The 12,842-nt window shown below is 40.7% G+C and overlaps 1 protein-coding gene across 6 annotated transcripts in view; it reads left to right on the top strand.

Moving 5' to 3' along the window:
* ARFGEF3 (ARFGEF family member 3) overlaps window positions 1–12,842 on the top strand; it is a 76,691-nt gene that overhangs the window by 29,684 nt on the left and 34,165 nt on the right. For 3 of the 6 annotated variants that reach the window (XM_015858406.2, XM_015858405.2, XM_015858404.2), the window contains exons 6-12: window positions 702–833; window positions 3,421–3,543; window positions 5,021–5,063; window positions 6,055–6,133; window positions 8,905–9,009; window positions 11,032–11,356; window positions 12,664–12,776. In XM_015858406.2, coding sequence (XP_015713892.1) covers window positions 702–833; window positions 3,421–3,543; window positions 5,021–5,063; window positions 6,055–6,133; window positions 8,905–9,009; window positions 11,032–11,356; window positions 12,664–12,776 — 920 coding nt within the window. The remainder of the gene's footprint in view (window positions 1–701; window positions 834–3,420; window positions 3,544–5,020; window positions 5,064–6,054; window positions 6,134–8,904; window positions 9,010–11,031; window positions 11,357–12,663; window positions 12,777–12,842) is intronic. The other 3 variants (XM_015858408.2, XM_015858409.2, XM_015858407.2) reach the window with 2 other exon arrangements.

Here is a 12,842-nt window from a genome sequence, read left to right as displayed (position 1 = left end):
CCCTGAAATCTTTGAGAAAATATTGTTTCACTGAATGCTTACCTCTTTCTAATTAGCAAATCCCTTCAAGCGCACACATGCTTCCTCAGGTTCTTTTCAGCCAGGTTTTAGGTAAGGCAAAGACTTTATCAGTTGGACTCAGTACAGGTAATGATTTCTGAGTTCAGCATTCGCTTAGACTTGCTCTAATGGAAAGATGGCAGAGAGGAGCTATGCACTCCACTGTCCCTGCTATATGGCATTTCTTTCCAGGTCCCTTACTTTTCCTAGCCTGCCCTCTGTAGCAAAGCAGTAGCTACTGCAGGATTGGAAAGATGCTGCCTGTGTTACTGGTGGACCTCTATTTGGGGATTCACTGTGACAGACAGGGCTAACACTTGGTTGTTTTGCACTGTCTGGTCATTCTCAATTAATGTATACAAATCAATGGCACCATGAATCTGAATATTTTCAGCCTAAGTTTAATGAAACATCCAACATGAAGAGTACTACGTTATAAAGTTTAAGTATTATTAGTAATGAAAACAGATTAAATCTTGCTGTGTGCAACTTCTCATGCTTGCCGGGACCACTACAAGAAAATGTAGTTTGTGTTCTGACTGTTGTCATGTGTGCGTTTGTTACTGCCATCTACATTTTGAAAGTTTGTTTTGTTTGATTCTGTTGTTTCATTAGCTAACCCTTCTGTGTTTTGCTCTTAGTTGTGTTTTGCATGCTATAGAGCTGGAAGTCCCCGAGTGCATGAAATGATCAAAATGTCCATTGCATACCTCCTTGGGGCCCTGAGCTCTCGAATTTTTACTGGCACTCCTTCATCAGTGGCTTTTCAAAAGGTACCTTGCCCGGCCATTTTAGAATGCATGCCTTCCATAAGATCAGAGCTCAAGTGGACAGTACTGCTGCTCCTTAGCAGACGTGGGGAGGTGGGAAAAAAAAGATGATATCAACCATGCTCTTACCAGAAAGTCAGCCTATCTCTGAGAATGGCATTCCATCAATTAATTCAGGAACTCCAGAAAAAGAGGTCGAGAACAGTTGTTCCACCCTGTCCAGCAGCTCAACAGCATTTGGAATGTTTTGGCCTCCCTGACTGTGGTTAATAGCCTTTATGATTGTTTGTTCTCTGGAGTTTGGGTGGTAATTGAATGATGGGAATAGTTGGTCCTTTCTTTTAAATTACAAAATCACCTTCACACACAAATTGCTCTCAAGATCAATAAAATCTTTTGTTTTGGGAGGGGGTTGGAATCTTGAGGAAGAGCAATAAGAATTCAGACATACTGTTGATTCAGTCCCTTATATGGTGTTGTGTCAAGGCTGTTACTCATCTTGTAGCTTAAGAAATTACAGTGGTTACAACAGTTCAGTAGGAAACCTCCCGCCAGAAAAATCTGATTAAGGACAGAGAATGTAATTTGCAATGTCCTATTCCCTGGATCCCAGCTGTATTATGCTTTGGTAGCTATTTGTGTAATATCTTGAAGCAAGAATCCAGTAGAATCTTGGTCACAACACAGTGTCAAAAAACTGCCAACAGCTGAGCATGGATCTGGGAACTAGGTGATGCACTGATGTTCTTTCATTGCAGGCTTCTCACTGGGGTTCTCCCAGCTAAGGAGTCTTTAGGCCGATTGCCAGCATTTAAAAGGCAACCATTTATGTAATTTATGATATATCACAGTAGTATCTTCTGTAGGAAGAAGAACCATATAGAAACTTCCAGATCATAGAATCATAGAATGACAAGGTTGGAAGGGACCTACAAGATCATCTAGTCCAACTGTCCTCCCATTACAGTAGCTACAGAAAAACACTAACCCATATTTCATAGCTCCCCATCCAGACGCCTCTTGAACACTGCCAGTGATGGTGACTCCACCACCTCCCTGGGCAGCCATTCCTGCACCTGACCACTCTCTGAGAGGAAAAAGTTCCTTCTTATGTCCAGTCTAAACCTCATCTGATACAATTTGTGGTTATTTCCTCGGGTCCTGTTTGTTGCCTGGGAGAAGAGGCCAAACCCCTCCTCATCACAGCCTCCCTTCAGGGAAATCGTAGAGTGCAATCAGGTCTCCCCTGAGCCTCCTCTTCTCCAGGCTAAGCCATCCCAGATGCTTCCTGAGCTGCTCCTCATAAGACTTGGTTTCCAGACCCATCACCAGTTTCTTTGCCCTTGTCTGGACACATTCTAGGGCCTCAATGTCTTTCTTGTAGTGAGGAGCCCAAAACTGAACACAATACTAAAGATGCGGCCTCACCAGGGCTGAGTACAAGGGGATGATTACCTCCCTGCTCCTGCTGGCCTCACTATTTCTTATAAAGGCCAGTATGCCGTTGGTCCTCTTGGCCACCCAGGCACACTGTTGGCTCTTGTTCAGCCGAGCACTGACCAACACCCCCAGGTCCCTTTCCTCTACACAGTCATCCAGCCATTCAGCCCCAAGCCTATAGTGCTGCATGGGGTTATTGTGGCGAAAGTGCTGGACCTGGCGCTTGGCCTTGTTGAACCTCATCCCATTCATTTCAGCCCAGCAATCCAGCCTATTCAGATCCCTCTGAAGGGCTTCCCTACCCTCAGGCAGATCACCTCCCAACTTGGTTTCATCTGCAAGCTTACTGAGGGTACACTCAATCCCCTCATCCAGGTCATCAGTGAAGATATTAAACAAGGTGGGCCCCAGTACCAACCCCTGGGGGACATCACTTGTAATGGGTCGCCAGCTGGACTTAACTCCATTAACCACTGCCTGCTGGGCACAGCCCTCTAGCCATTTCCTTACCTAAATAAGGGTATACCTGTCCAGGCCATAGGCAGACAGTTTCCCCAGAGTACTGTGAGAGACCGTGTCAAAGGCCTTAGAGATGTCCAGGTGGGTAACATCAGTTGATCTTCCCTTGTAAACTAATATAATCACTGTGTCATAGAAGGCTACCAGATTCATGAGGCACTATTTGCCCTTCTGCTAATTACAGGAAAAAAAGGGGTGAATACTTATATGAGAAAAACCAACAACTTTTAAGGTTTGGAGTGTATTTACATTATACAAAATACAGACTTGTATAGTGGTAGTTACAAATAAGTCTCTAGAAAAGAACAATCAAACTAACATTTAAAGTTATTTTAAGTGTGAGACAAGTGCCAGACTCAGTTGGGCTTGACAGAAGGGGAAGATTTTTGCCAATTTTGCCTTACCATTCCTGCAGCTGTGAGGCTTATTGACTAATGAGCTGCATATTACTTCTTGGTGCTGTTTACTCAGTTACCCATATTGCTGAAAGCTTTTCATGTGCTAAAAAAGCAATGTGGAATAACAAGGAAGGCTGACTATCTGCATGCAAGAGATCTTGATATCCTCTTTAAGTGTGTTGCTGGTAAGTTACGGTTAATATCTACGTATTGCTATCTTGTTTCCTCATCAGGTTTGCATTGAGACATATGTATCTAGCTGTCACCAGCGGAGCATTAACACCGCTGTGCGGGCAACCCTCAGCCAAATGTTGAGTGACTTGACTTTACAGTTACGACAAAAGCAAGAAAATATGGTGAGCCTTCTGGCATCCATGACTGATTCCATATCTATAGCTGTGTACCATTACATTTCTCTGAATGCAATGCATCATACTGGCTTATTGTGCCTTATGGATTTGATTACAGACTTCCACAATTAATCCCATTCAGAAACTTTGGGCTCTGACTTTGTGCCTGCCTCAGAGCAGTCTATCAGGAAGGCAACTCTCACATTGGCAGCCCTACTTGGCTGCAATTTGTTTTCATTCTGTTAAGCAGAAGAGACTTTGGTCTAACGTCAGACTGCTTTGACCTTTTCCTTTTCTATTTTTTGTTTTGTTTGCTTGTTTACCTGAGATTTGTGGAAAACCTTCCACCAGAATATCCTGCGTTACAGATATTTACACCAACCAGACAAATTCTTAGCTGTTGGAAGTGTAATTGAGTTTTTTATTGCTTCTCTTTTTTAATGAAGGTAATCTAATGAAATCTTTTGTCTGCTCAGCTGTTAGCAAAAATATTAGCTCTGTTTGTTGCATTATTAAAATCCACAAGAGCTGCTTGAGTGAAATCCCAGCACTTTGTCAGCAAAACTGTAAATGTTCTGGGTGTCAATGAAATGTCATTGGCCTCTTACATTTGTTTATGCTTGTTCATGCATAAAGAAAAAAAAGTACTATTTGTAAAGGTCAATAACTGTTAATTAGAAAACTTTGAGGACTCTCTTTGTGCAGATTATTTTCCCTGTATCTGTTTTGGGTTAATGTGACCACTTCTGTTTGGGATTGCTGGAGTAGATTGTTTTTATCCTAATAATTAATTGCGGAACTAAACTCATAAGTTTACTTGAAGTTATCTTCCCTGTGTGCTAACTAGGTTCATTTTACTAGCCATAATACTTAGGAAGAAAGGAAGAAAGGAAGAAAATTGTTGTTTTAGAACTTGAATTTGGATTTGAAATCTAAATTGTGTTAGTTCTGCTCTAAATGCAGAGTAGGTAAAGATATGTGAAAACTGCATTGATAGGAGGAATCCTATACCAGAGCTGAGCCAAATGATATTAGAGGTCATTTCTACTTCCTGATAGTCATTAATTTGTGTACTGGCTCTGTGATATTAATGCTGATGGTGTGATAAACTCTCCAATACTCAGAGGATTTTGGTTTCTAAGTATCTTGTGAAGTCTGATCTGTGCTTTTTTCTCAGTTATTTGCACCGAGACCTACATGCCTAGTTATAACTTTGTTTTTGTAGATGTAGGAAATCCCCTAAGAATTTACAAATCCCTGTTCAGCTAAATGAGATTTGCATTTCTTAAATTTGAGTGATTGTTTAAAGATTTCTTGAGGTATTTTTGAAAATTTAATGCAAAAGCTTCAATTAAACAACAACAAAGAAATAAAGATAGAGGACATGGATTTGTATAAGAAAGCTCTGCTGCTAAAGCACTGCTTGTACAGTGGCTTTTCTACTACATGCACTGATTATACCACAACTGTCTTTCCTCAACAGACAATTGAAAATAATGAGGTCCTGCAGAAATTCAAGAGTCAAGGTATCGGTACAACTTTTTTAGTGATTCCTTCCAATCCAGCTTATTAATTCTTCACTTTCCATTTATCAGCACATGGCTGTTGAAATGACAGAAGTTCCATCTTCAGGATCTCTTACCTTCTTCATAGCTTGTTACTGTCTGTGTTGCATGTGGTAAGAACTGAAACAGCCTGTTAGCTCCTGATATTAACAGTAGCGTCTTCATTTGAGCCATGTTAACAGCATAGCTTTCCACAGAGTTATAAATAGTTGTTTCACAGTGCTAACTTATGTAATTAAGGTATTTCAGTGCTCTGGAGAATGAATTAGTAAGTGGATTCCCAGGTTGAAGCAGACTCATAGAGCAGGATGTAGAATCTGGAAATGGCCATGTTTACTGTATTTTGGGCCAGGGATGGCATTTGTATAATGGCAACTTTTGAAAGCACATTGCTAGCAAAGTTCATGCTTGCCAAATTATAACCTTACAAGAGAGAATTTTTCTGCTCTCATTCTGTTTTACCATCCACTGCCTTTCTTGATTGTTCAAAATATTCCCTGCTTTTGAATTTTCTCACTGGATTTCTGCAGGAAGACTTGTGTGGATGATGGCTAAAATATTGAAAGTGAACAACAATCCCCTTTTAAGATCTCTGGATGAGAGACAAACTGTATGGAGAGCTGCAGAGATATTTAGCTCCCCAGAGAAATACAGGAGCTAGTTCCTTTTTTATTGTTACTGTTTGCTTATTCTATTACCTGAATTGAATTTCAGCTAACCTTTTCTAAATGCACATAAGCATCAATGCTCTCTCTGGATTTAATACTACTGCTTTGTCATTGTATGGAGATCAGGTTTCCAGGCTAGGAATTCTTCTTCTGTGTCCTGTCTGAACTTTGGCTGCCTTGCTTTTTGTTTATAAGCTTTGACCAACTCTGAAAGTCCATGCAGTGATTGAGGTTGTAATCCCACTGCAAATTTGTAATGCCTCTCATCTTTGTCCTTTTTGGAGGTACTTCAGCTGAGTCTCTTTGTGATGATGTTGTATCTGTCCTCACTGTGCTCTGTGAGAAGCTCCAGTCTGTCATAAAGTGAGTTATTTCAGTTTATAATTTGAACTTGTTACCTTGAGATTGGGAGTTTCACTGATACATGTGATCATATTGTCATAGTTCTGACATTACTGCACACTGGAACAGGTTGCCCAGGGAGGTCATGGATGCCCCATCCCTGGAGGCATTCAAGACCAGGCTGGATGTGACTCTGGGCAGCCTGGTCTGGTGGTTGGCAGCTCTGCATTTGGCGGGGGGGTTGAAACTAGATGATCATTCAACCCTGGCCATTCTATGATTATGGAACAAAACTGTGACCAAATTGTTTGAAAGAATTAGTATTATTGATAATTAATTAATTTAATTCTCACTTGAGATGAGAATGTAATTTCACTGTTTAGCATTGCTTAGCTTTAAACAGCTTCCAAGAAATCTCATCTGTAGGTAACTTCCATATAGTAGTGAAGAGCTTGCTGAAGAACAAGTTTTCTTGTTTTTTTTTTTGGCTTGCTGGGTGTCATTAAAGCAGTCATTGTAAAGAGAACAATTAGAGCACACACGGTGAATTATAATAAAAATTGTACTGTCTAGGTGAACGAAACACATTGAGGCAGACAGTGACAGAAAATCTAATTTTGTTTCAAATACATACATTCTTCACAGATTTCTTTACCTACTGTCATGCATAGATTGCTCTGACTGTAATGCCTCCTATTCATTTCCATGGAAACTGCAACATGCACAAAGAGCACAGTAACACTATTTGGAAGAGAAAATTCTCAGCTACAGAAAGCTATTTTTCAACATGATCTCTGCCATTAGCTATGCATTTTTGACAGTGATGGACAAGAATACTCATGCTGTTTCCCAGCTGCTATGATGGCATTGCTGCTAGAAAAATCTTGTCTACACAGCCCATCTTTCATCACCCTGCACAGATGGAAGTCAGAGGGAGCCAAATCCAGACTATATGGTGAGTGTAGTAGGACAGTGTAGCCAGGATTGGCAGTTCGCTCCACTGTTTTCAAACTGGTAGGGGGCCTGGCATTATCATATTGCAAGAGAAAGGCTGTCTTCTTCTCTGGCCTGATTCTGAAAATTCAAGCCTTCATCAGCTTTGACATCATCATGATGTAGTGGTCAGTTGATTGTTTGTCCAGGTTCTTAGAAATACAGAAGGATCTCCCCTTTGCTTTCCCAAAAGATGGTTCACATCACCTTTACCCGCTGAGGGCTGCTTCTTGTATTTTCTCTTCAATGGGGAATTTGCATTGCCACTCCACGGACTGCCCTTTCGACTCTGTCTCATAGTGGTAATATCACAGGTTGTCACCAGTAATGATGTGATCCAGGAAACTCTCACCTTCTGTATCACATTGGTTCAGTAGGTCCTGACAGCCTCGCATGTTGTGTTCTTTCTATTCCTGTCTGACCCACTTCATGCAAAGTTGTCATGGGAATGGAGTTTACTACATGATGTTATGATGTGGAATACCAATGACCATAAAACCATGACAAAATCTTTTGACATTCCAACGTTTCTACCATTGTTTCCAATATAATGAAGCTGATATTCAACTCTGCACATAGCTTCCTGATCATAATCTGCCAGTTCATCTGGATGAGCTGATCAAGGTGCTTTTCACTTTACGGCGTGACAGCAGTGCACGGCCATCTGGAATGTGGTTTGTCTTATAACTTACTGTTGCCACTGCTGAAATGCACCACCCGCTACCTCCTCTGTTCTCCATAAACTTTCAGCAAGTATTAATGAATATCAGTGGGTGCCATTTTTGCCACACATTGAAATGCAATGACAGACCTTTGCTTCCAACACCATTTTGTCACTTTCCCTCTGCTGCCATCTGTCACACAGAAAGAAAAAAAAAAAAAGGAATGGAATATTGGTGGGAGGTTTAAACCTCTTCTGCCATACCACCAGCATCCGCCTCTGATGTCATGGGCCAACATAATAAAATAGGAGGCATTACTTTCAAAGCAGCCCATATATGTCATGAAGTACATTCCTCCAGCTCTCGTTTTGGACCAAAAAAGCATGGCACAAAACATTTAGTTTACAAAATGTAAGCTAGAATATGAGTGCTGTGGGAAGCTACCTCCTTATGGCACGCCTCAACTTCTCTCATCTACTGAATCCTGCAGCTACTTCTGAGAATAGGTACAAGTACTTTGTATATTACAAGCACACTCATACCAAGTGCCTACAGGATCTTTCATGTTTTCCCTCTTTAAGCTCACTATGTGTTTGATTTGTGGAGTATAACTGACAAGGCTCTGAAAGGGAGCTGTGTGATCATGTAAGTTTTTGCCCATAGAAACCAACTTGCAACTGTTGTGGTTTTCATTAAGGAAAGACAAAAAATAGCCAGAAGAAAATAGTCTAAATGCCCTTCAGATTGCCCAAAGAAGTTGTTGATAATTCCAACATCTTCTGGTGGTCTCTTTTTAAGAGTTTCTTCTACTTCAAATTTTCAGATTAAATTTGAAAAATTATTGCTATTTTTCTTCTTCTTTCACATCTATTTCTTATTCCTTACTGTGAAGTCTCACGAATTATATCTGTTTTCCTTATGTTACCTACAAGAAGTAGTAGATTGCTGCACCTGAACTGTACAAATTAAATGGGGTGATAAAAGCAATCATACCACTGTAAATCCATAGGAAGTAGCAAAATAAATCACTGCTGTAAATTGTGGTATGGTTTTCAAACAAACTAATGTAGTTACTTGAAAATAAGTAAATAATCTTTGTTTCAATGTGACATGATTGGCATCTTTGCTTTTTGCCAGTGACAATCGGCAACTTCAGCTTCTTTATTTGGAGTGCATCCTCTCCATGTTAAACAGCTCCTCTCCAAGCATGCACCAGCACAGAGGATTCACTGATCTAATATGGTGAGTATACATATAGTTAATTTATAAGTAACTATATCAGGGCCTTTCCCCACCACCACCCGTGCAAACAAACCTGCAGGAAATCATCAGATAAGAGCAGAACTTCCTATTAACTGTCTGTCAGTGTGTTCTATACTTCATACAGGATTTCACAGGACCTCAAGCTCAACTTTTTCCCTGTGATTTTAAAGTTGAATTGTAATGATTCTGGACCAGTTCTAAAGATACAGTGTACAGGAGAACTCAGAGCTTCCTTTGCTGTCCCAGAAAAAAAATTGCATAACCTGGTGCTCAGTGTCTGCAAGTCAGGAAGGTCTTCCAGGTTGATGACACTTGGCAGCATTGCATGCAGTCTCTGTACTGAAGCCTCTGGGAGCTCCTGTGTGATATCAGCATTCTCTCTTTAATGGTATTTTGCAAGTTTCTTCCCTTGTGTTTCAAACAACCCCTTGTTTATACTTCTGTGGCTGTTTTGGGGGTCATCCTGTAAGCAAGTTCACAGAAACGATCACAGTTAAAACACTTCCTGTTTTATTTAAGTTTATGTTATTTTGATGATCCTGTTTACAAATCTGCAGAGATCTGTATTTGTGCATGTGTACTGTGAGGGCAAGCCACAAGGGACAGGACTTCTTAAACCCGCTTTGCTGCCAAGGAGTATGTATCCTCCAGGTACATGCTTAAGATGAATAAAATTAACACAAGGAAGACATGAAATGGTTTATAGTAAGGGCGATGTCTGCAGTTTTTAGCAGTGTAAGCATTCCCTAATCCATTAACTGTCTAGTGAAGTTGTGAGCCAGACTGATAATCACCTTTGTTCTTTGGAAGATAAACAAGATTTAGTGCTATGTTCATCTGTCAGAGTATTCTCCATAGTTTGATATGGAAGCACTTTGATGGGACTAATGTGGGGAATATATTGCTGTTTCTACCTGTACTTGTGCCTGTTCTGAGGCAGTGAATTAATACATTTGGAATTGTCCCTAACTGGTTATGCTTTAAGGAAATGGAATAAGCAGACCCAACGTCACTGTCTGATATCTGTTTTTAAAAATGCTTTTCATACTGTGACTGTAGGAAGCTGAACAGTTTTAGCAAATGCTTTTAAGAGAAGCAGTGGCAATTCTGGACAGTATGAAAAGCATGGGTAATAAGATGTTGTCATGAGGTTATCCCTGTGCACCCCCCTCCCCCTTTCTGAGGCATGTGGTTGAAAACTGGGTTTGGAATTGCTTTCTCATATAGCATGTGAATTTTTTAAGTTATGTTATTTCAGGTTAGAGTAAAATGGCAAGTGCCTGAAGGCAAGGCTGACACAAGAGCTAAATGAGCAGAGGGCAGAATTGGTTTTGACTCTGCTACCGTGTGGGTGAGGAGGACAAAGAGGAAGAGAAGTGTCTGTCTGATGTGGAATCATTTGAACATTCCTGCAGAAAGACAATTTAAGGAAGGATGGTGTGTTTAGTGGCGTATGAGAATTTACACTGCGTACTTGGAGTTACTGTAGAGGACTTTAATTGCATTCACAAAAGCCCTCAAAACAGTGGCCTATAGCTAGGGTAGCTTAGTGTCGCACAGGCATGTTCAAAGCAGCAATGGAACATCAAGCTGTGTGGTTAGCGGAGATTGTTTTCTATTTAGTCAGTTGTTTGGTTTTTTTTTTAAGTTCCTGAACTGAACAGAAGAAACACTTGGCAGCAGAAACCTGGTGTTCCTACCTTGAGGTATGTTGCAGTTAATTAAAGAGGGAGGTGTGCTATTCTGTGGAGGACACAGCGTGGTGCAGCAATGGTGAACTTGCAAAATCAGTATCATGTTTATAAAGCCCCCAAATGTATTTCTCTGTGTGCTAGCATGCTTATGCCTGGGAGTTTAAAAGAGACTCATGAAGTTTTGTTATTCAATCTAACCGCTGCTGTTCACTGATTAATAAACAGGAGTACGTGCTATGGGCTATTTTCATTCTGTTCCTGTGAGATGTTTCTAGTTACCATCTGCTGCTTTTTCTCTTTTTCTCAGGAAGCAACTGTGTCCAGCCCTAGTAGTAATCCTGGGAAATCCAATCCATGACAAAACTATCACCTCTGCACACAGCAGTGTCGGTCTAGAAGCTGATTCACCTTCCTCAGGGGTCTCTGATCATGGCCGGGGTTCAGGCTGTTCATCCACAGCACCTGCCCTTAGCGGGCCTGTTGCACGAACCATATACTATATTGCTGCAGAACTGGTTCGCCTGGTGGGGACAGTGGAATCAATGAAGCCTGTGCTGCAGTCTCTCTATCACCGGATATTGCTTTACCCACCACCTCAACACCGAGTTGAAGCCATCAAAATTATGAAAGAGGTAGGTTGTAAAATCCAGGTGCAAATCCATGCAAATAAAGCAAAATGTTAATTTAACAGTAAGCATTGCTGAGATGTGCATATTTGCCCATTCCATACAGCACACTAGTGGTGCTGTAGTTGCCCCTTTCTCAGTACAATTTTTACATCAAAGCTACTCTGACAAATATTTTTAGTTTTACAAAATTGTAATAGCTATATTTGTCTCCATAATGCCAGCTGCTATGGCAGCTCCATGTTCACGCTTGGAGAGGGTCTTGTCACTGAGTCATGACTGCTCTTTTGGATGAGATGCGGTGTAGTGATTCTGTTCTCAGCCCCTTTGGCATCTTTCCCCACTATCTGCTCTTGCTAGAAGACATTCATCCACACAGTGCAGTGTTCCTGACGTTAAGGGGAATGTATGCTTTGATTATGTACCAGGTTTTTGAAATATGATTTCCTTGAGCTGTATTAGAGTAGCCAAACAGAAGCTGCCAGTGTCACAAGTGGCTGTCAAGGCTGATCCTTTATGGCCTGTCACCCTGTACCTGTGGCAGTGCTTGTGAATCTTCTTCGAACAGCACGTTTACATCGGCTGCATTCTTCTCATATTGCAGGCTGCAAAGCAGCTTCCATAATTTGTTTGAACAATGGCTTATTTAGAGAATTTTGCTCTAGCTTGTGTGTAGAGAGGCTGTTTGAAGAGCCCTAACACCAGACAACCATCCACAGGGTTGCTGTCAGAATGCCCAGTCGTTCTGGCACTTACTTTCCTATAATTTTAAACAATAACAAGATGCCAATCTGCACTTCATTTTCAAGATGTTTTAGGAGAATAGTAGTTCAATATTTTTACCTTCAGGATCTATATGTTATCTCTGCTCATTAATACACTTTCTCACTGAATCACTTCACAGAATGAATCGCTTTCTGTGTTTTTGCATGACTACCTTTTTCTAAGTGGGTGACTGAATAGCAAAAGCCCCTTCAGTGTATGATACAATATACTTGTCTATTTAGGCATTTGAAATTGTCTTGATTGCAGTTCAGTTGAAACATATTCAGTCAGTAATGTAAGGCACAAGAGGAGAATCTGTGTGATGTGTGTTGCATATGCCATTTTTCTCTATAAGCATTTCTCTTTTTAAAAAGTGGAAAGATAGCTTTAATAAATAGAGCTTTAGTGTGCTGTTTTAGTTTTCTGAAAGAACCTACAGTACTGCTGCTTCACGTTCCAGCATTTGACCAAACTATGACTCATTTATTGTATTTAAATAACACTTAAATTACCCTCTGTTAAATTACTTACATTTCCTTTCCTTTCAGATACTTGGCAGTCCTCGGAGGCTTTGTGATTTGGCAGGGCCCTGCTCTTCTGAGTCAGAATCTAGGAAGAGGTCTATTTCTAAAAGGAAGTCCCATCTGGATCTTCTCAAGCTGTATGCTTTCTTTCTTCCTTTATTCTCTTAAACCTGCATGCACAAGGCACTTAAACAGTTTCACTT

This window comes from Coturnix japonica, chromosome 3 (assembly GCF_001577835.2).
Source record: "Coturnix japonica isolate 7356 chromosome 3, Coturnix japonica 2.1, whole genome shotgun sequence".
In the NCBI taxonomy this organism is placed as follows: Eukaryota; Metazoa; Chordata; class Aves; order Galliformes; family Phasianidae; genus Coturnix; species Coturnix japonica.
This window is presented reverse-complemented; position numbering and strand designations above follow the sequence as displayed.